Here is a 23,293-nt window from a genome sequence, read left to right as displayed (position 1 = left end):
CCCTGTCACCCACATCAAAATTAACTGGGACATGATACCGAGCTCCAAAACTGGCAAACACATGCAACATGCTTACACATGTAAGCACGATTCTTCACTGTGGGGAAGGATAACATAAAGGATTCAAAATCTTCATGACAAATAGGTAGTTTATAATCAAGAATAATAATTTTCTGGAAGGTACTGTATTAACAGGCTGTATAGCCTCATAGCTAAAAATCAATGGTATAGTCTTAATTTGAACCTTGATTGCACCTGACCAATTATTGAATGGTCAGGTTCGGTTCAGAAAATCTCCTCGGTCTTGTCTGGTATTTTGGTGGCAGATGGTGGGAAGGAAACAAACAAATTCCTGACGAACTCTCCCCAAGCCAAAGTGTAAAGTCCCCTGGGGTGGGAAGAATGTTAAGAGAACTTAATACCATAACTGCACTTTTTTCTATATGAAGTTGATATAAACACTTTATTTGCTCAACACCTATTCTATGCCAGACATTGTGTGAAATGCTTCTTACATCTATTAATACAATAGAATGTAATGTAATATAATGATCTTCATGACACTGAACTTTGGCTTCATGTCTCTATTTTGCCGATGGAGAAAAGAGGTGGGGTGAGCAGACAGTGGAGGAAGCAGCAGGTAAACCGAATGATAACCCGGGCCGTCGCTATGCTGCTCTTAGGCATAACATGGCCCTTCGTATGCACAGCACAGAGATAGCCGTCCTTGAAAGGCTGTGGATTCCCCAAACACAAAGATTAGGAGACTCATCAAGAGGACTGAGTTCCTACTTTTGATCCTACTCACTTCACAGCCACAGTGGACCAGAGGAGGCCCCTCCCGCTCACCTGTGAACTTGAAGTTTGGCCTTTCAGACACATCACCAATATCACCAGAAGGAAGAGGAACATAGCACGTGTCCCCCATTGGGGATTGTCTTTGTGCAGTATTTGATTAACTGGCCTCTTCTGTAAACTAGAAAAGGTGATGATGTTTCCACTTTGTGTCTGATATGGTGGTGAGTACAGCACCTTGGAGTAGATCTTTTCTTCCTCTAAGAAATAAAGGGGGCCTCTGATTATGCACAATATCAGAAACAGATCAATTGAGTACTTATTTCTAAATAACATCTTGCAAGCAAGATTCAAACCTACGGATATTTCTGTCTTGCTCAAAGAATATCCCTGACAGGTGGAAGGTGAGGCATGACAAAGGACCCTGCACTGTGGGGACCAGTCTTACCTGGTTCAGAAGACTTGGCCCTTCAGAGCTGTCCCCCACCCGCTACCGCGGGGAATTTGGAATCTATTCTCTGTAGTGGTCTGTGCTTATTAATAGTGTGTCCATGTCCCCCTCTGTTGAATAAATACTTACTGTCACATTAACATAAAAAGCAATTATGTTTCTGGGTCAGTTGGTAACCTCATCAAAGGCAGAGGTGAAATGTTGAGCAGCCCTGTAGTGAAGCCAAAATCACTGCACAGGTAGAGAAGAGAGCCAGGAGTTCTTTCGGGGGTCACAGCAATGTCTTCCTTCCAGTGTCCCCTTTAGGTTCCACACACAAGTACACTCGTGCGTGCCCAAGCTGTGCGCAGACTCCTTTTGTACCTACGTAGCTGGACATTCACAGATATAAAACCAAAACAGTATTGTGAATGCACTAAATGCCACTGAATTGTGTGCTATAAAATGGTGGATTTTATGTTATGTGAATTTTACCTCAATGTTTAAAAATGTCTTCACCAAGGGGTGATATATACTTTCTAAATGCCTTCCTCAAAACAAATCCAAACTAGCCCAAAGTTAAATGGGTAAATAGTAGATGGATAAATAAATATCTGAAACGGAAAGCTATGCAGAATGGGACACAGAAAGAAAAGGAGATGTTGTAATGTACAAAGAATAAATGAGTGAGAGAAGTTGTTGAAAACATAATTATAGAACAAAGTAAAAAGTTAGAGAGAGAATGAGTAGTAAGAAAGAAAAAAAGAAAACCAGAGAGGAAGATAAAGAAAAAAAAAAGAGTGCAATGAATAAAGCAACGCAATAAAACCAAATGAGGAAGAAGCGGAAACCATGAAAATGAAAGAAAATAAAATTAAAACTAACATCTATCATAAATACCATTTTCTTGACATTTAGTCAATTTACACCTTGCTAATTATCTAATATTTTATACACCAGGGATTCCAATATTTTATTCATCCTGATATTCTGTTCCAGAGTGTGGTGTTGAGTCCTTCCTTGCAGTGAGATTTTTCTAGAATTTGGGTCTATCATGGTGGAAACCTTGATCAAAATATATTTCCCAGAGAAATCAATGGAGCCCTAGAAATTTTGAAAAGTGAGATATTTCAAGACAATCCCCCCACACTCATACAAATATTCAGGACAATTTTTTTTCCAGTTACGTTTTAAAAAAATATTCCCCACCAAAAGACAGAAGACTGAAAACCACTTAGCTAAGGTACATACTTGGCATTGCTGACTTATTTCCATACAAGCTTCCTTTCTCTTCTCCAGCCCCATTATGACAATCTGCTTTGTAAAGGAGGAGCACGTCCTCCGCCAGAATCATCCCTGCATTGTCGAAGCACAGTGGGGCAGATCCAGACCATCTCCCTTAACCCAGAGCTCCTGGAATAGTGCTGAGAGAAGACTGATAAGGGGTGAAGAAGATGAGACCAATAAAACGTGAGGAGAGCAGTGTGGAAGTGGGGCAGATGGCAAAGATTTGAGGTGGAGGATGAACAAGGGCATCCAGGCCAGCCAGCCACCTGTGGGCACACTCTCCCCTCTGCCCTGCTCAGCCCCTTCCCAGCCCATTGCCATTATTGGGCTGTTTTCTAGTCTTTGCCCCAAAGTACTTGGCAGAAGAGCTGATGCGAGTCCCGGTGAGTAGCCCACACTGATTTTTATTTCAGATGGAATGCCTCCATTTGTCATCACCAACAAAAATTCCGTTTCTTTGGATTTTTTCAATGTAACTCAAACGTTTTATTTTCATTTTGAAAGACCCTCTCCATTGGACGGATGCTTTATGAAAAAAGCACACATTCTCCTAAAATCCTGACACATCAGTCTTTACATGTGTAAAATGAAGATCACAGCATAAATAATCCCTCTCCCAGGGAAATACACACATAATTCCCTAGCAGTAATAAAGCTAACAAAAACTATATAAATGAATTAATTAAAAAGCTAAAATTATTTATTCATGTACATTGAGTGAAACTTGAAACTACAAGACTGTTTTAAAAACATGCGCCAGCTAAGTGACCTATTCAGCATACGAATGTGGACACTGGACTCTGGAGAAGCTATGTTATGTTTTTGCCCAGCCCCAGATGGGCAATCAGACAGGGATGTTACTTTAAAAACATCTCCCCCAAAGAGAACTTCTGTACGGAGGCAAAAGAGCTAATCTCCCAGGGTCCACTTTCTACTGGCATTAGCAAAGCAAAGGCCAATCCCTGCAGACCTGGCACCGGCCTGCTGTTTCCAGGACACACTGAAAAGCAGAGATTTTACTGCGAAGCAAAATAAGCCCGTCTGAGAAAAACAAATACTGTATGATCTCTCTTATATGTACAATAAAATAAAGTGATGAACGAAATGGAAAGAGAGGTGTGGAGACATGGGACACAAAGTCCCCCGTCAGAGGGGAGAGGGGAGAGGGGAACTGGAAGAGATTAGCCAAAGAACATACATGCTTATATGCATAGCCCATGGACACAAACAACCAGGAGGTGAGGGCAGGGGAGGCTGGGTGGAGAGGGCAAAGGGGGGCAAATGGGAGACACCTGCAGTAGTGCCAACAATACAAAAAAGACTGCAAATCCGGCCCTGACTCATCAGCATTCTCAAGCTGATCACAGTGGGGAACCCTTAAACGTAAAGCACTTGACCAGTCCTGGCTTCCCAACTTGGAGAGTCACAACATTTTTCTGAGGGCACATTGTCACCAGAGGACAATTCCGTCAAAGCACCACACTGTTGCGCTTGAAGGCAGCATGGATTACAGGACGTGGTTTTGTAACTCACGCTCCTGAATAAGTGCTGCAGAAAGACTGAAGAAGGCCAGACCCACCTTCAGAGACAGGAGGCGGTGGTCCTCTGCAAGGTGGGGACACCCGTGTCATTTGAAGCAAGTGCAGTTGGATAAGGTAACTTTCTTTAACTTTAGTGATGACGTCTCAAGGGGCCAATTATGTTTTGTTTATTAAACTTCTTTTATTTTCCCTCCCCTGTCTGGTCACTTCTGCTCCTAACACCCTAACCTAGATGTCAACTTTGCCAATGAAAGTTTTGTTGCCTTGTCCCTGGAGTGTGGGAAGGAGCTCAACAAACTTTAATTTCTCCAGGGGCTGTGTGTCTGAGTCTTCAGCAACACCACCTGCAAATGGTGGGGACTTTATCCCACTTTGTGAGCATGAAGATGTGATTCCATCTGGACACCCTCATTCTGGCTTGACTATCTCCACACTCCCTTTTTGAGCAATAGCTTTGGGGCCAGGCCATCCCTGGGGCACCTGGGGGACATTGTCCAGTCTGAGCATGGGCAGGAAGACCTTTGCATGCTGGTCCCTAGACAGATGCTGCTCCCCACACTGGAAAATCTACCACCTCATCCTGTAACCTTTTCAACTTGGCCTTTCCTTTCACTTAAGAAAGACACGCTTCCACACCCTGGTGTGTACTGAGGGATTTTCACTGTTCAGAACTGCTAATACACTACAGTCATCCTGTGCGAAAGAACACACTGAGCGTGTTAAGCACTCTGCAGTGAAGTGGGGGTAGGCCCAGGGTTTGTGGTCCACCCATCCCCATGAGGGAGAGTGACAATTTCCCCTCATGGGCCCGTCCATCTGGAGTCGTCCCAGGAAAGGGCTTGTGATGTCCTCTCCCTGGCTCTTTCTGGGAGCTGGTGTCCACAGCATCTTCTCCCAGCCAGCTTTCTGAGCAAAAGAGACAGAGGGCTACCTGTGTGAGCGCTGCAGTAGGAAGGGGAGGTGTAACAGAGGCTACCTTAGCTTTGGACCTTCAGAAGGTGAAAGAGACCCCCAAAACTTGCTTGCTAGTCTCCAATTCTTCATAAAATACTGGTGTTCCTCATAAAATACTGCGTTTTTTTTCATCGATTACAGTTGACTTTCAATATTACTTCATATTAATTTCTGGTGTGCAGCACAGTGGTTAGATGTTTGTATAATTTACAACGTGATCCCCCGAGAAATCCAGGACCCACCTGGTGCCATCCGCAGTTGGGGCAATATTGCTGACCACACTCCCTGTGCTGCGCTTTCCTTCCCCGTGACCTTTCTCCAACCACCAGTTTGTGCTGCTGCAGCCCCTTGTTACTCATGGTCCTCTATACGTTCTGGATTTGGTCTCTCATGTTTTAAAATCTTATTATGGTTATTTAGTGTTCTAGAAGGGAAGGGGACAGACTGAAACTCATTTGTAAGGTGTATTTTCTAACGTTGGATATTAGAAATTAATTTTTATGCCACACAACAGGATAGGTGACATTTCTTTCTCCTGATAGTACAGCCATGTCCCCAATCATTTATTTAGGAGAACGTGTCTTCCTAACTTGATTTGCCACTATGCTCTTAGGATAAAATGAATTCCCACCTACCAAAGTTTCCTTGAGGGGTTGTATTTTGATTCACTGGTACATGTCTTTTTCTACGCCAATACCATGGGTCTAACTGCAGTTGCTTTCTTATATGTTTTCCTATATAGTGGGGCAGGCACTCCCTCACTTTGTTACACTTTGTTCTCAGAAACTCAACTCAGTAAAGGTTAAATGCCCTAAACCCACAGCAAACAGGACATGTAATGGAGAACCCAGAGACTTGCTTCGGATCAGGAGCAAGAAAGGACCCCTGCTATCACAGCCACTGGCTGACACTAGAGGTCCTGGCCTAGGAATAAGAGAACAGATGAAGATGTACCAAGACTAGAAGGAAAACCATCACCACTTACAGGTGATATGCTTATGTATCTGGGAAAAATTTGAGCAGTCTATGAGACTTCACGAGAGAGAACCAGATACAAGACCACCATGTAAATCAAGAGCATTTCTGCACATCGGGAATAACCAACTAAAACATAAAATAACATGCCAGTTATAACAGCGACACAAACTCTGAAGTATCAGGAATTCCTTAACAGAGAGCGTGCTTGTGCTCTATGCAGGGCTCGGCCAAAGCCTTCAGTGGCCCCCATCTCCCCTACCTCCCCTTCCTATTCTGCTTTTCTCTATAGCAATGAACACCACATACAGGCTACATGTTCTACTTATATATTATACGTACTGTCTATCTCCTTTAACTAGAATGTAATCTTCATGAAAGAAGAGATTTTTGTTTGCTTTAAACAATGTTTTTATTGATTAATTTTAGAGACATAGAGGGGAAATGAGAGAAAGAGAGAAAGAGAGAAAGGAGAAAGGTCCATTTTTGTGGTTCCATTTATTCATTCGTGGGTTGACTGGGGATCGAACCCACTATCTTGGGATATAAGGAAAACACTGTAGCCAACTGAGCTACCCTGCCACAGCTTTGTCTGCTTTTTCACTGTTGCTCCCACAACATCTAGAAGAGTGCCTAGCATATAATATGTACTTAACAAATATTTGTCCAACACCTGTGGAGAAAATATTAAAACCCACAAGAGGAGTGGCATGGTCTGAGTTATGTTTTACATGGAGCATTCTGCATGCTGGGATACAAGAGGAGAAGCAGAGACATAGCCATAGGCCTCTGCAGAAGCACACCAGGGTGGAAGAGTGGAGATGATGAGAAGTGAGTGTGTTCTGTGTATATTTTGAAAGGAGAGACAATCTAGTGTTCTTGCAGATTTGTACCATTTGTGAGAGAAAGCGTGGTCGATGGCCTAATCACGGCGGGAGTTGAGTTACCATGAACTGAGGTGGGAATCAAATCAGCATATGAGGACATGTTTGTATCAATTACTTGCCAAGTAATAAAAATAAAACAATGTTATACCTTCTGGGTGGAAGAAATTCAAAGCATACAGGCAGTGTGTAGATAAGAACTCTTATGCACTAAATTACGAGTGTAAACTTTTAAGGATATTCTGGAGAGGATTATCCATGGCCTAGCAACTAACTGCTGTGTATGTTCCCTGAATAAATTCTCGATTGGGTCCTTACCTGTGATACTACGATGTGCAACGAGGAGTTGTTATTGGTGGTGCGAGGAGTGGGGTTCCGTGACAAAGAGTGACAGCTAAAATGGGATGAATGAATGGATTACAATGAACAGTTAGAAGTAGTAGACCAGCGATACATACAGCTCTTAAAAACATGTGCGGATTTTTTAAATACAGTATCTATAATATAGACACGGGATGAGTCGTTAACAATATAATGCATTCATAAAAATACATAAATGTACCTCAACACGACTAAATGCCTTAAACAAAGTAGAGTAGATGCCCATAAGCAAGAAAAAAATGAGAAAATGGGATAAAATAATTAATTTTTAAACACTAATAAGAGAGACCTTGCGCAATTGAGGAATGTTCCATGGACTGAGGAGTATTATTAATCACTTAACTCAACTGTGCACCAGAGAATGTCTTTAAAAAGACTTATTTACTAATATTATAAATTCCAACCTACATGGTCTTTACATACTTCAGGAAAGGCAGCTCCTGCAACAGTAAAGAAAGTTTCCATCAATCACCTATTCAATGAGCAGGAGTTGTTTGCGTTCTGTAGGCACTGGGCCTGCTGCGTGCTTACAAAGTCCTTGCTCTCAGGAGGCTTACAGGCTGCTGAGCACAGGGTGGCCTTTCCCGAGGGAGCAGCTTGCATTTTCTTCTTCCTCAAAAGTGGGAGATCAAAAACACCTTTGCTTTTGAGATTTTATTCAGAAATTTGAGCACAATTGTTCATGATGTTAATTGATAGGACTCAGAATTTCCAATGAAACTCAGTATTTATGAATAAGCTATTAGTATGTATAGTACTTTGATACATTGTAAAAGTCTCAGATTTCATGAACAAGAACCTGACGTGTCAATGATTGTTTTCTCCATGAATATGTATGACTTGTAGAACAATAAATTTTCCTTTGACACAGATGTATCGGTTTTCTTCTGACCCTTGGTGGGTAACCCTGTGTGTTTGCAGTTTGCATTTTATTCAAAGCAGGATAAAGGGGTGACCTGGTTTATTTTCTAAGATAAAGGTGCTTTCTGCAGGTCAAATGGCCCAGGCCATTCAAATAAATCGTAGGGAAAGTAAAGAGTTGAAGGGAACCTATAAATGGAGAGTTCAAAGACAGAACAAGTAGAAAAATCAGCAAGACCATTACAATGACTAGAGATGTTTGCTTGGGTAATAAAGCCATAAAGAAGTACAAGAAAGTGGCCTTTGCTACAAAGGTCGAGGTAGCAGTCGTTTTGGGGAAAAGGGAGTTCTGCTTAGGACACACACGAGGAGGGGCTTCTGTAGGAGCTGCCAGTTCTGGTTTTTCACTTGCGTGCTTCTTACAAGGGACTTTGTCTTATATAATTCTCTAAGGTACACCTTGTTCAGTGTGGTTTCTGCCTCTGTGTTTTATTTTACAACATGAAGTAATCAATAAGAATAATTTAAAAAATTGAAGCTGCAGTGTAAAGAATAAAATGTAGAAAGAAGAGGTAGAGACAGAACAGACTGATCATATATTTTGTTAACAAAGCTCATGGAATCTGTTGATGAATTAGATATGAAAGAATGGAATCAAGAATCATTCTGAGTGTATGATGGGTCCTTTTACTAGTACAGTTGAAGTATCTTGGAACAAGCAGAGAAGCAGTAGTGTGGGCTGGAGAAAGCGAGAGCATGAATTCTGTTTTAAGTATGTTAAGAATGGGATTCTAGGCTCCACGTGAAGTTGCTAAGCAAGCCCGTGGACATATGTGTTTGGAGCTCATGAGAACGGTCTTGTCTGGATTGGAAATAAGAAAAATAAGAACTTAAACCTTGGCCGATAAATAGATTCTAAATAGATCAGATGGATGGATGGATGGATGGATGGATGGATGGATGGATGGAAGGATGGACGGATGGATAGAAAAATCACATGGAACAGTGATCAAATGCAGCGAAAGCAACAGGAAAAAACTTCATTTTCAATAATTGTATAGAAAAAGATGCACAATGCTTAGTCCTGTAATTGTGTCCTAAAATCTATTTTTAAAAATAGTTGAATATTTACCCTATGCCACTACTCTATTACATGGTATTTTACATGGATTACCCACATTCCTCAAAGTGGTAACACATACTGGTTAGCACTCTTTTTGTAGTTGAGGAAAGTACAGATAGAGATATTCAGCTTATTTTTCACATTGCTGGTTAGGGTAGGGTCAGGATGTGATGGGGATTGTTCTCAGTCTGCAACTTTTCATTGTCCGCATTGCATGTCGTGAGGGAATATGTGGGAGAGACAGGAAAGGCAAGTGGAATGTGAATTCCAGGAGGACAGATTACCCAGCACACCCCTGCTTAATAACTGAAAGCACTTTTTGCCATGTATATAATAGGGCAATGATACACAGTCAAAATGTGGACTAATGTGGAAAGTCAATCAAAAAAAACAATGTGCTCTGCATGAGCCACCTTCTCAGCAGATCTGAGGAGAAAGGGCCTATAGATCATTTCCTTCTTGTTTGCAATGTTCTCTGGGCTGCTGGAGGGAAGTAGAAATTCTGTGACTCTTTACCTGTTTTCACTAAGTTTTCTCAGCACTCTCCTTAGGGCACTCATCACCTCGTTGTTCCTCAAGCTGTAGATTAAGGGATTCAGCATGGGAGTCACCACAGCATAGAAGAGGGCCACCATCTTCTCCTGTTCTGCTGACGACCTGGCCCCGGGTCTCATATAGGTGAAGATGGCCGTTCCAAAGCACATGGTCACCACCGTGAGGTGGGAGGCGCAGGTCCCAAAGGCTTTGCTACGTCCCTGAGCAGAGCGAATACGCAGAATGGCAGCAATTATATGACCGTAGGAGAATAGGACCAGGGAACAGGGAAGCATGATGACCAGAAACCCTGAGATGGCCACCATGACCACGTTGAATGAGATGTCCACACAGGCCAGTCTCAGCACTGCCAGGGTCTCACAGACAAAATGATTAATGATATTGTGACACAGGGGAAGCTGAAAGGTGATGATCGTTTCCATCAGGGAATTCATGAAACCAGCCACCAAGCTGCCAGCAGCCAGCCCCAGGCACAGCCCCCCATGCATGATGACTGTGTAGTGCAGTGGGTGGCACACCGCCACATAGCGGTCATAGGCCATGGCTCCCAGCAGGAAGAACTCAGAGCTGCCCATCACCAGGGACACACAGAGCTGGAGCACACATCTGTGGAATGGGATGGACTTCCGGGCTGAGAAGAAGTGGGCGAGCATCTGTGGGACAATACTATTCCCATAACAAAGGTCCACAAAGGATAAAACAGTGAGGAAGAAGTACATGGGGGTGTGAAGCCTGCTGTCCAGTCTGATCAGAAGGAGAATGAGGACATTTCCCACAACGGTCAACACGTACATGCTCAGGAACAAGACAAAGAGGGAGACCTGTGCCCCATGGCCACTGGCCAGCCCCAGCAGAATGAACTCTCTCACCCACATCTGGGTTTTATTTTCCTGGTTCATGAGATTCTGAGACCCAAACTCATGATGCTGATGTAAAAGTAGGGAAACTCGGGGTTGGCTTATAGAACTTTTTGGAATCCATCTGAACTTGACATTTCCCTACAACATCTCAGTCAAACTGTGCTTGAACACATCCGCAGACGAAAAACACAACCGGTTCAGCTGTGAAGCTGGAGAGCAAGGAGAAAGAGGCTGCATTCTTGGAATTCAGTTTTGGGGGACATAAGTTCACCTGAACACTTGTTCTTAAATGGGAGAAGGAAATGAAGTATTAAGATTTCCAATTCTGCTCAATTTAGTAGTTAAAGTAAGGGAAATCCTCCTAGTGAGAAAGTGTTTGTCCACATGAAAGATGGATTTCTGAAAAAAGCTGACTGGTACCATTTCACCCTTTTTTGTCACCTGGGTTTCCTCTCTAAATATCTCTGACACAACCCTACTTACCTCTCCTCAGTGGAATGTACCTATGAAATCTAAGTGTTTTAAATAAAAATATTCTACAGGGTTTTTTTTCCCACTAACTGGTTTTGAATATATTGTCTGTGACTTGCTGTTTTACTTTCAGGGTGTCAGATGGGACACCCCTTCTCCACCTACGTCACACAAGTGTCCCAGTCAGGCAAAACCAAACCATGAGGGTCTATCGCAACCCTAATTCAGGAATCAGGTGTTGCATAGAGAAGGTGTGGACATAGACTCTAAAATTCATCTCTTATGCCCCCAAGAGGAGTTGAAGGTCATGTTAACGATGTCAGGTAATTACTTAGTACAGTCTTCTCTTAAGGAAAGGACAGCTCATTCCCTCACAGTGTAACGTTGGTATGTCCTCTCCAGTGAAGACAGAAGGATAGAAGGTCAGGACACACAACTGTAGAAACCAAGGTCATAGGCTGTAGTGGTTCTTTGATCCCCAAACAGAATTTCTTTATGTTCGCTCACCCACACAGAAGGAAATGAGTGACCCATAACTGAAGGATGCAGATGGGAGTCTGAGGTCTGGGAGGCGGTTCTGTGGCAATACTTGTAAGGTCATTATTCCAATGGCTTCTAGACTGTTCGTGCCCTGACTATAGACAGACAGCAGACTCCAGTTGCCTGTATCGAAAGCTTCCAGTTTCAATCTTTAAAGTGATTGTCAGATAGCAAGCCACCAATGACACAGGTGGTTTGGGGAACTTAAGATTATAGCTCATTCTTGTAAAGATAGCGATATTCAGATGGCTAGTCATAAGATATTGAGAATTTAGTATTGTGTTTAATATGCTCCAAAATTTCAAGAAATTTTAAACACATACCTTTCAGAAGGTGAGTGTCACGCAATAGAAGTGATCGAACCAATGTCAGGCCCCACACTCAAGGCCTTGCACGGGCAGCCCCTGTCACCCACACCAAAATTAACTGGGACATGATACCGAGCTCCAAAACTGGCAAACACATGCAACATGCTTACACATGTAAGCACGATTCTTCACTGTGGGGAAGGATAACATAAAGGATTCAAAATCTTCATGACAAATAGGTAGTTTATAATCAAGAATAATAATTTTCTGGAAGGTACTGTATTAACAGGCTGTTTAGCCTCACAGCTAAAAATCAATGGTATAGTCTTAATTTGAACCTTGATTGCACCTGACCAATTATTGAATGGTCAGGTTCGGTTCAGAATATCTCCTCGGTCTTGTCTGGTATTTTGGTGGCAGATGGTGGGAAGGAAACAAACAAACTCTTGACGACCTCTCCCCAAGCCGAAGTGTAAAGTCCCCTGGGGTGGGAAGAATGTTAAGAGAAATTAATACCATAACTGCACTTTTTTCTATATGAAGTTGATATAAACACTTTATTTGCTCAACACCTATTCTATGCCAGACATTGTGTCAAATGCTTCTTACATCTATTAATACAATAGAATGTAATGTAATATAATGATCTTCACAACACTGAACTTTGGCTTCGTGTCTCTGTTTTGCCGATGGAGAAAAGAGGTGGGGTGAGCAGACAGCATAGGAAGCAGCAGGTAAACCGAATGATAACCCGGGCCGTCGCTATGCTGCTCTTAGGCATAACATGGCCCTTTGTATACACAGCACAGAGATAGCCGTCCTTTAAAGGCTGTGGATTCCCCAAGCACAAAGATTAGGAGACTCATCAAGAGGACTGAGTTCCTACTTTTGATCCTACTCACTTCACAGCCACAGTGGACCAGAGGAGGCCCCTCCCGCTCACCTGTGAACTTGAAGTTTGGTCTTTCAGCCAATTGCCAACATGACCAGAAGAAAGAGGAACATAGCATGTGTCCCACATTAGGGATTCTCTTTCTGCAGTATTTGATTTTGGTCTCTTTTGTGAACTTGAAAAGGCGATCATGTTTCCACTTTGCGTCTGATATGGTGGTGAGTACAGCACCTTGGAGTAGATCTTTTCTCCTCTGAGAAAAAAAGGGGACCTCTGATTATGCACAATATCAGAAACAGATCAATTGAGTACTTATTTCTAAATAGCATCTTGCAAGCCAGATTCAAACCTATGGATATTTTTGTGTTGCTCAAAGAATATCCCTGACAGGTGGAAGGTGAGGCATGACAAAGGACCCTGCACTGTGGGGACCAGTCTTAGCTGGTACAGAAGACTTGGCCCTTCAGAGCTGTCCCCCACCCGCTACCGCGGGGAATTTGGAATCTATTCTCTGTAGTGGTCTGTGCTTATTAATAGTGTGTCCATGTCCCCCTCTGTTGAATAAATAGTTACTGTCACATTAACATAAAAAGCGATTATGTTTCTGGGTCAGTCGGCAACCTCATCAAAGGCAGAGGTAAAGTGTTGTGCAGCCCTGTAGTGAAGCCAAAATCACTGCACAGGTAGAGAAGAGAGCCAGGAGTTCTTTCGGGGGTCACAGCAATGTCTTCCTTCCAGTGTCCCCTTTAGGTCCCACAACAAGCACACTCGTGCGTGCCCACACTGTGGGCACACTCCTTTGTACCTACTTAGCTGGACACTCACAAATATAAAATCCAAACAGTATTGTGAACGTACTAAATGCCACTGAATTGTGCGCTGTAAAATGGTCGATTTTACATTATGTGAATTTCACCTCAATGTTTAAAAATGTCTTCACCAAGGGGTGATATATACTTTCTAAATGCCTTCCTCAAAACAAATCCAAACTAGCCCTAAGTTAAATGGATAAATAGTAGATGGACAAATAAATATCTGAAACGGGAAGCTATGCAGAATGGGACACAGAAAGGAAAGGAGGTGTTGAGATGTAAAAAGAATAAATGAGTGAGAGAAGTTATTGAAAAGCTAATTATGGAACAAAGTAAAAAGTTAGAGAGAGAATGAGTAGTAAGAAAGGGAAAAGAAAACCAGAAAGAGAGAGACAAAGAAAAAGAAAGACTACAGTGAAGAAATCAATGCAATAAAAATAAAACCAAATGAGGAAGAAGTGGAAACCATGAAAATGAAAGAAAATAAAATTAAAACTAACATCTATCATAAATACCATTTTCTTGACATTTAGTCAATTTACACCTTGCTAATTATCTAATATTTTATACATCAGGGATTCCATATTTTATTTATCCTGGTATTCTGTTCCAGAGTGTGGTGTTGAGTCCTTCCTTGCAGTGAGATTTTTCTAGAATTTGGGTCTATCATGGTGGAAACCTTGATCAAAATATATTTCCCAGAGAAATCAATGGAGCCCTAGAAATTTTGAAAAGTGAGATTTTTCAAGACAATCCCCCCCACACTCATACAAATATTCAGGACAATTTTTTTTCCAGTTACATTTTAAAAATCATTCCCCACCAAAAGACAGAAGACTGAAAACCACTTAGCTAAGGTACATACTTGGCATTGCTGACTTATTTCCATACAAGCTTCATTTCTCTTCTCCAGCCCCATTATGACAATCTGCTTTGTAAAGGAGGAGCACGTCCTCCACCAGAATCATCCCTGCATTGTCGAAGCACAGTGGGGCAGATCCAGACCATCTCCCTTAACCCAGAGCTCCTGGAATAGTGTTGAGAGAAGACTGATATGGGGTGAAGAAGACGAGACCAATAAAACGTGAAGAGAGCAGTGTGGAAGTGGGGCAGATGGCACAGATTTGAGGTGGAGAAGGAGCAAGGGCATCCAGGCCAGCCAGCCACCTGTGGGCACACTCTCCCCTCTGCCCTGCTCAGCCCCTTCCCAGCCCTTTGCCATTATTGGGCTGTTTTCTAGTCTTTGCCCCAAAGCGCTCCGTGGAGGAGCATCAGGATAGAGCCAGTCCCAGTGAGAAGCCCACAATGATTTTTATTTCAGGTGGAATACCTGCATTTATCATCACCAACGACAGTTCGGTTTCTTTGGATTTTTTCAATGTAACTCAAACATTTTATTTTCATTTTGAAAGACCCTTCCCATTGGATGGATGCTTTACGAAAAAGCACACATTCTCCTAAAATCCTGCCACATCAGTTTCCACATCTGCAAAATGAAGGTCACAGCATAAATGATCCCTCTCCCAGAGGTACATACATATACTTACCTACCAGTAATAAAGCTAGGAAAAATTACATTGTCACCAGAGGACAATTACGTCAAAGCACCACACTGTTGCGCTTGAAGGCGGCATGGATTACAGGACGTGGTTTTGTAACTCACGCTCCTGAATAAGTGCTGCAGAAAGACTGAAGAAGGCCAGACCCACCTTCAGAGACAGGAGGCGGTGGTCCTCTGCAAGGTGGGGACACCCGTGTCATTTGAAACAAGTGCAGTTGGATAAGGTAACTTTCTTTAACTTTAGTGATGACGTCTCAAGGGGCCAATTATGTTTTGTTTATTAAACTTCTTTTATTTTCCCTCCCCTGTCTGGTCACTTCTGCTCCTAACACCCTAACCTAGATGTCAACTTTGCCAATGAAAATTTGTTGCCTTGTCTCTGGAGTGTGGGAAGGAGCTCAACAAACTTTAATTTCTCAAGGGGCTGTGTGTCTGAGTCTTCAGCAACACCACCTGCAAATGGTGGGGACTTTATCCCACTTTGTGACCATGAAGATGTGATTCCATCTTGACACCCTCATTCTGGCTTGACTATCTCCACACTCCCCTTTTGAGCAATAGCTTTGGGGCCAGGCCATCCCTGGGGCACCTGGGGGACATTGTCTAGTCTGAGCATGGGCAGGAAGACCTTTGCATGCTGGTCCCTAGACAGATGCTGCTCCCCACACTGGAAAATCTACCACCACATCCTGTAACCTTTTCAACTTGGCCTTTCCTTTCACTTAAGAAAGACACGCTTCCACACCCTGGTGTGTACTGAGGGATTTTCACTGTTCAGAACTGCTAATACACTACAGTCATCCTGTGCGAAAGAACACACTGAGCGTGTTAAGCACTCTGCAGTGAAGCGGGGGTAGGCTCAGGGTTTCCCTCTCTCCCCTCCCCATGAGTGAGAGTGACTGTTTCCCCTCATGGGCTGTCCATCTGGTGTTGTCCCAGGAAAGGGCTTGTGATGTCCTCTCCCTGGCTCTTTCTGGGAGCTGGTGTCCACAGCATCTTCTCCCAGCCAGCTTTCTGGCCAAAAGAGACAGAGGGCTACCTGTGTGAGCGCTGCAGTAGGAAGGGGAGGTGTAACAGAGGCTACCTTAGCTTTGGACCTTCGGAAGGTGAAAGAGACCCCCAAAACTTGCTTCCTAGTCTCCAATTCTTCATAAAATACAGGTGTTCCTCATAAAATACTGCGTTTTTTTCACCAATTACAGTTGACTTTCAATATTACTTCATATTAATTTCTGGTGTGCAGCACAGTGGTTAGATGTTTGTATAATTTACAACGTGATCCCCCTGAGAAATCCAGGACCCACCTGGCGCCATTCACAGTCGGGGCAATATTGTTGACCACACTCCCTGTGCTGCGCTTTCCCCCCGTGACCTTTCTCCAACCACCAGTTTGCGCTGCTGCAGCCCTTTCTTACTCATGGTCCTCTTTACTTTGTAGGTTTAGTCTCTCATGTTTTAAAATCTTTTTATGGTTATTTAGTGTTTTAGAAGGGTAGGGGACAGACTGAAACTCATTTGTAAGGTGTATTTCCTAACGTTGGATATTAGAATTAATTTCTATGCCACACAACAGGATAGGTGACATTTCTTTCTCCTGATAGTACAGCCATGTCCCCAATCATTTATTTAGGAGAACGTATCTTCCTAACTTGATTTGCCACTATGCTCTGAGGATAAAATAAATTCCCACCTACAAAACTTTCGTTGAGGGGTTGTATTTTGATTCACTGGTGCATGTCTTTTTCTACACCAATACCATGGGTCTACTGTGGTTGCTTTCTTATATGTTTTCCTATATAGTGGGGCAGGAATTCCCTCACTTTATTACACTTTGTTCTCAACAACTTAACTCAGTAAAGGTTAAATGCCCTAAACCCACAGCAAACAGGACATGTAATGGAGAACCCAGAGACTTGCTTGGGATCGGGGGCAAGAAAGGACCCCTGCTATCACAGCCACTGGCTGACACTAGAGGTCCTGGCCTAGGAATATGAGAATGGATGAAGATGCACCAAGACTACAAGGAAAACCATCACACTTATAGGTGATATGCTTATACATCTGGGAAAAATTTCAACAGTCTATGAGACTTAACGAGAGAGAACCAGATACAAGACCACCATGTAAATCAAGATCATTTCTGCACATCGGGAATAACCAACTAAAAAATAAAATAACATGACAGTTATAACAGTGACACAAACTCTGAAGTATCAGGAATTCCTTAACAGAGAGCGTACCTGTGCTCTATGCAGGACTCTGCCAAAGCCTTCAGTGGCCCCTGTCTCCCCTACCTCCCCTTCCTATTCTGCTTTTCTCTATAGCAATGAACACCACACACAGGCTACATGTACTACATATATATTATATGTACTGTCTATCTCCTTTAACTAGAATGTAATCTTCATGAAAGAAGAGATTTTTGTTTGCTTTCAGGCATGTTTTTATTGATTGATTTTAGAGAGTACACAGGAAACAAGGAAGAGAGAGAAAGAGAGAAAGGACAAAGGTTCCTTTTTTTTGTTCCATTTATGCATTCATGGGTTGACTAGGGATCGAACCCACTACCTTTGGATATAAGGACCACACTGTAGCCATCTGAGCTACCCTGCCACGGCTTTGTCTGCTTTTTCACTGTTGCTCCCACAACACCTAGAAGAGGGTCTAGCATATAATATTTACTTAACAAATATTTGTCTGACACCTGTGGAGAAAATATTAAAACCCACAAGAGGAGTGGCATGGTCTGAGTTATGTTTTACAGGGAGCATTCTGCATGCTGGGATACAAGAGGAGAAGCAGAGACATAGCCATAGGCCTCTGCAGAAGCACACCAGGGTGGAAGAGTGGAGATGATGAGAAGTGAGTGTGTTCTGTGTATATTTTGAAAGGAGAGACAATGGGTGTTCTTGCAGATTTGTACCGTTTGTGAGAGAAAGAGTGGTCCATGGCCTAATCACGGCGGTAGTGGAGTTACCGTGAATTGAGGTGGGATTCAAATCAGCATATGAGGACTTGTTCGTTCAATTAATTACCAAGTAATAAAAATAAAAACAATTTTATATCTTTTAGGCTAGAAGAAATTCAAAGCATGCAGGCAGTGTGTAGATAAGAACTCTTACACACTGAAGTACGAGTGTCTACTTTGAAGGATGTTCTGGAGAGGATTATCCATGGCCTAGCAACTAGCTGCTGTGTATGTTCCCTGAATAAATTCTCGCTTGGGTCCTTACCTGTGATACTACGATGTGCAACGAGGAGTTGTTATAGGTGGTGCAGGGAGTGGGGTTCCGTGACAAAGAGTGACAGCTAAAATGAGATGTACGCCATGGATGACTATGAACAGTGAGAAATAGTAGATCAGCGATACACATAGCTCTAAAAACATGCGAGGATTTTTTAAATATAGTATCTATAATATAGACACGGGATGAGTCACTAACAATATAATGCTCTTGTTAAAAATACATAAATGTACCTCAACACGACTAAATGCCTTCAACAAAGTAGAGTAGATGCCCATAAGCAAGAAAAACATAAGAGAAAATGGGATAAAAGAATTAATTTTTAAACACTAATAAGAGAGACCTTGCGCAATTGAGGAATGTTCCATGGACTGGGGAGTATTATTAATCACTTAACTCAACTCTGCCCCTGAGATTGTTTTCAGAAAGTCTTATTTACCAATATTATAAATTCCAACCTACGTGGTCTTTACATACTTCAGGAAAGGCAGCTCCTGCAACAGGAAAGAAAGTTTCCATCAATCACCTATTCAATGAGCAGGAGTTGTTTGCGTTCTGTAGGCACTGGGCCTGCTGCGTGCTTACGAAGTCCTTGCTCTCAGGGAGCTTACAGGCTGCTGAGCACAGGGTGGCCTTTCCCGAGGGAGCAGCTTGCATTTTCTTCTTCCTCAAAAGTGGGAGATCAAAAACACCTTTGCTTTTGAGATTTTATTCAGAAATTTGAGCACAATTCTTATGATGCTAATTAATAGGACTCAGAGTTTCCAGTGAAAGTCAGTATTTATGAATAAGCTATTAGTATGTATAGTACTTTGATACATTGTATAAGTCTCAGATTTAATGCACAAGAAACTGACGTGTCAATGATTGTTTTCTCCATGAATATGTATGACTTGTAGAACAATAAATTTTCCTTTGACACAGATGTATCGGTTTTCTTCTGACCCTTGGTGGGTAACCCTGTGTGTGTGCAGTTTGCATTTTATTCAAAGCAGGATAAAGGGGTGACCTGGTTTATTTTCTAAGATAAAGGTGCTTTCTGCAGGTCAAATGGCCCAGGCCATGCAAATAAATTGTAGGGAAAGTAAAGAGTTGAAGGGAACCTATAAATGGAGAGTCCAAAGACAGAACAAGTACAAAAATCAGCAAGACCATTACAATGACTAGAGATGTTTGCTTGGGTAATAAAGCCATAAAGAAGTACAAGAAAGTGGCCTTTGCTACAAAGGTCGAGGTAGCAGTCGTTTTGGGGAAAAGGGAGTTCTGCTTAGGACACACACGAGGAGGGGCTTCTGTAGGAGCTGCCAGTTCTGGTTTTTGACTTGAGTGGTTGTTACAAGGGACATTGTCTTATAAAATTCTCTAAGTTACACCTGTATTTAGTGTGGTTTCTGCCTCTGTGTTTTATTTTACAACATGAAGTAATCAATAAGAATAATTTAAAAAATTGAAGCTGCAGTGTAAAGAATAAAATGTAGAAAGAAGAGGTAGAGACAGAACAGACTGATCATATATTTTGTTAACAAAGCTCATGGAATCTGTTGATGAATTAGATATGAAAGAATGGAATCAAGAATCATTCTGAGTGTATGATGGGTCCTTTTACTAGTACAGTTGAAGTATCTTGGAACAAGCAGAGAAGCAGTAGTGTGGGCTGGAGAAAGCGAGAGCATGAATTCTGTTTTAAGTATGTTAAGAATGGGATTCTAGGCTCCACGTGAAGTTGTGAAGGAAGCCCGTGGACATATGTGTTTGGAGCTCATGAGAACGGTCTTGTCTGGATTGGAAATAAGAAAAATAAGAACTTAAGCCTTGGCTGATAAAGAGATTCTAAATAGATCAGATGGATGGATGGACGGATGAATGGATGTATGGATGGATGGATGGATGGAATAAATCACATGGAACAGTGATCAACTACAGCCAAAGCAACAGGAAAAAACTTCATTTTCAATAATTGTATAGAAAAAGATGCACAATGCTTAGTCCTGTAATTGTGTGCTAAAATCTCTTTTTAAAAATAGTTGAATATTTACCCTATGCCACTACTCTGTTATATGGTATTTTACATGGATTACCCATACCCTTCAAGATGCTAACACATAATGGTTAGTACTCTTTTTGGAGTTGAGGAAACTGGAGGTAGAGATATACAGCTTATTTTTCACATTGCTGGTTAGGGTAGGGTCAGGATGCGAGGGGTGTTGCTCTCAGTCTGCAACTTTTCATTGTGCGCATTGCATGTTGTGAGGGAATATGTGGGAGAGACAGGAAAGGCAAGTGTCATGTGAATTCCAGGAGGACAGATTACTCAGCAGACCCCTGCTTAATAACTGAAGACACTGTTTGCCATGTGTATAATAGGGCAATGATACATAGTCAAAATGTGGACTAATGTGGAAAGTCAATCAAAAAAAACAATGTGCTCTGCATGAGCCACTTTCTCAGCAAATATGAGGAGAAAGGGCCTGTCAATCATTTCATTCTTGTTTGCCATGTTCTCTGGGCTGCTGGAGGGAAGTAGAAATTCTGTGACTCTTTACCTGTTTTCACTAAGTTTTCTCAGCACTCTCCTTAGGGCACTCATCACCTCGTTGTTCCTCAAGCTGTAGATTAAGGGATTCAGCATGGGAGTCACCACAGCATAGAAGAGGGACACCATCTTCTCCTGTTCTGCTGACGACCTGGCCCCGGGTCTCATATAGGTGAAGATGGCCGTTCCAAAGCACATGGTCACCACCGTGAGGTGGGAGGCGCAGGTCCCAAAGGCTTTGCTACGTCCCTGAGCAGAGCGAATACGCAGAATGGCAGCAATTATATGACCGTAGGAGAATAGGACCAGGGAACAGGGAAGCATGATGACCAGAAACCCTGAGATGGCCACCATGACCACGTTGAATGAGATGTCCACACAGGCCAGTCTCAGCACTGCCAGGGTCTCACAGACAAAATGATTAATGATATTGTGACACAGGGGAAGCCGAAAGGTGATGATCGTTTCCATCAGGGAATTCATGAAACCAGCCACCAAGCTGCCAGCAGCCAGCCCCAGGCACAGCCCCCCATGCATGATGACTTTGTAGTGCAGTGGGTGGCACACCGCCACATAGCGGTCATAGGCCATGGCTCCCAGCAGGAAGAACTCAGAGCTGCCCATCACCAGGGACACACAGAGCTGGAGCACACATCTGTGGAATGGGATGGACTTCCGGGCTGAGAAGAAGTGGGCGAGCATCTGTGGGACAATACTATTCCCATAACAAAGGTCCACAAAGGATAAAACAGTGAGGAAGAAGTACATGGGGGTGTGAAGCCTGCTGTCCAGTCTGATCAGAAGGAGAATGAGGACATTTCCCACAACGGTCACCAAGTACATGCTCAGGAACAAGACAAAGAGGGAGACCTGTGCCCCCTGGCCACTGGCCAGCCCCAGCAGAATGAACTCTCTCACCCACGTCTGGGTTTTATTTTCCTGGTTCATGAGCTTCTCAGGACCAAACTGAAGATGCTGATGTACAAGTCAGGGAAACTCTGGATTGGCTTACAGAACATTTTGGAATCCAACCGAACTTGACATTTCCCTACATCTCAGTCAAACTGTGCTTGAACACATCTGCAGATGATAAACACAACGGGGTCAGCTGTGCAGCTGGAGAGCAAGGAGAAAGAGGCTGCATTCTTGGAATTCAGTTTGGGGGGCATAATTTCCCCCAAACACTTGCTCTTAAATGGGAGAAGGAAATGAAGTATTAAGATTTACAACTCTACTCAATTTAGTAGTTATAGTGGGGGAAATCCTCCTAGTGAGAAAGTGTTTGTCCACATGAAAGATGGATTTCTGAAACAGGCTCAGTAGTACCATTTCACCCCTTTTTGTCACCTGGGTTTCCTCTCTAAATATCTCTGACACAATCCTACTTACCTCTCCTCAGTGGAATGTACCTATGAAATCTAAGTGTTTTAAATAAAAATATTCTACAGGGTTTTTTTTCCCACTAACTGGTTTTGAATTTATTGTCTGTAACTTGCTGTTTTACCTTCAGGGTGTGAGATGGGAGTCCCCTTCTCCACCTACATCACACAAGTGCCCCAGTCAGGCAAGACCAAACCATGAGGGTCTATCGCAACCCTAATTCAGGAATCAGGTGTTGCATAGAGAAGGTGTGGACATAGACTCTAAAATTCATCTCTTATGCCCCCAAGAGGAGTTGAAGGTCATGTTAACGGTGTCAGGTAATTACTTAGTACAGTCTTCTCTTAAGGAAAGGACAGCTCATTCCCTCACAGTGTAACGTTGGTATGTCCTCACCAGTGAAGACAGAAGGATAGAAGGTCAGGACACACAACTGTAGAAACCAAGGTCATAGGCTGTAGTGGTTCTTTGATCCCCAAACAGAATTTCTTTATGTTCGCTCACCCACACAGAAGGAAATGAGTGACCCATAACTGAAGGATGCAGATGGGAGTCTGAGGTCTGGGAGGCGGTTCTGTGGCAATACTTGTAAGGTCATTATTCCAATGGCTTCTAGACTGTTCGTGCCCTGACTATAGACAGACAGCAGACTCCAGTTGCCTGTATCGAAAGCTTCCAGTTTCAACCTTTAAAGTGATTGTCAGATAGCAAGCCACCAATGACACAGGTGGTTTGGGGAACTTAAGATTATAGCTCATTCTTGTAAAGATAGCGATATTCAGATGGCTAGTCATAAGATATTGAGAATTTAGTATTGTGTTTAATATGCTCCAAAATTTCAAGAAATTTGATAAATACATACCTTTCAGAAGGTGAGTGTCACGCAATAGAAGTGATCAAACCAA

At 42.7% G+C, this 23,293-nt stretch overlaps 2 protein-coding genes across 2 annotated transcripts; both read right to left on the bottom strand.

Annotated features, from left to right (window-relative positions):
• Positions 1–9,743: 9,743 nt before the first annotated feature.
• LOC128781240 (olfactory receptor-like protein OLF3) lies at positions 9,744–10,685 on the bottom strand. The gene has a single exon (XM_053927110.1). It carries the CDS (start codon positions 10,683–10,685, stop codon positions 9,744–9,746), a length of 942 nt encoding a protein of 313 aa, XP_053783085.1.
• Positions 10,686–21,014: 10,329 nt separating this feature from the next.
• Positions 21,015–21,956, bottom strand: LOC112308389 (olfactory receptor-like protein OLF3). The gene has a single exon (XM_024564584.2). The coding sequence runs from the start codon at positions 21,954–21,956 to the stop codon at positions 21,015–21,017; it is 942 nt and encodes a 313-aa protein (XP_024420352.2).
• Between the last annotated feature and the right edge of the window lie 1,337 nt (positions 21,957–23,293).

This window comes from Desmodus rotundus, chromosome 6 (genome assembly GCF_022682495.2).
Source record: "Desmodus rotundus isolate HL8 chromosome 6, HLdesRot8A.1, whole genome shotgun sequence".
Classification (NCBI taxonomy): domain Eukaryota; kingdom Metazoa; phylum Chordata; class Mammalia; order Chiroptera; family Phyllostomidae; genus Desmodus; species Desmodus rotundus.
This window is presented reverse-complemented; position numbering and strand designations above follow the sequence as displayed.

Excerpts from the sequence above, each read along its gene's own strand:
- LOC112308389 (XM_024564584.2), bottom strand. The coding sequence starts at position 21,956 with ATGAACCAGGAAAATAAAACCCAGACGTGGGTGAGAGAGTTCATTCTG.
- LOC128781240 (XM_053927110.1), bottom strand. The coding sequence starts at position 10,685 with ATGAACCAGGAAAATAAAACCCAGATGTGGGTGAGAGAGTTCATTCTG.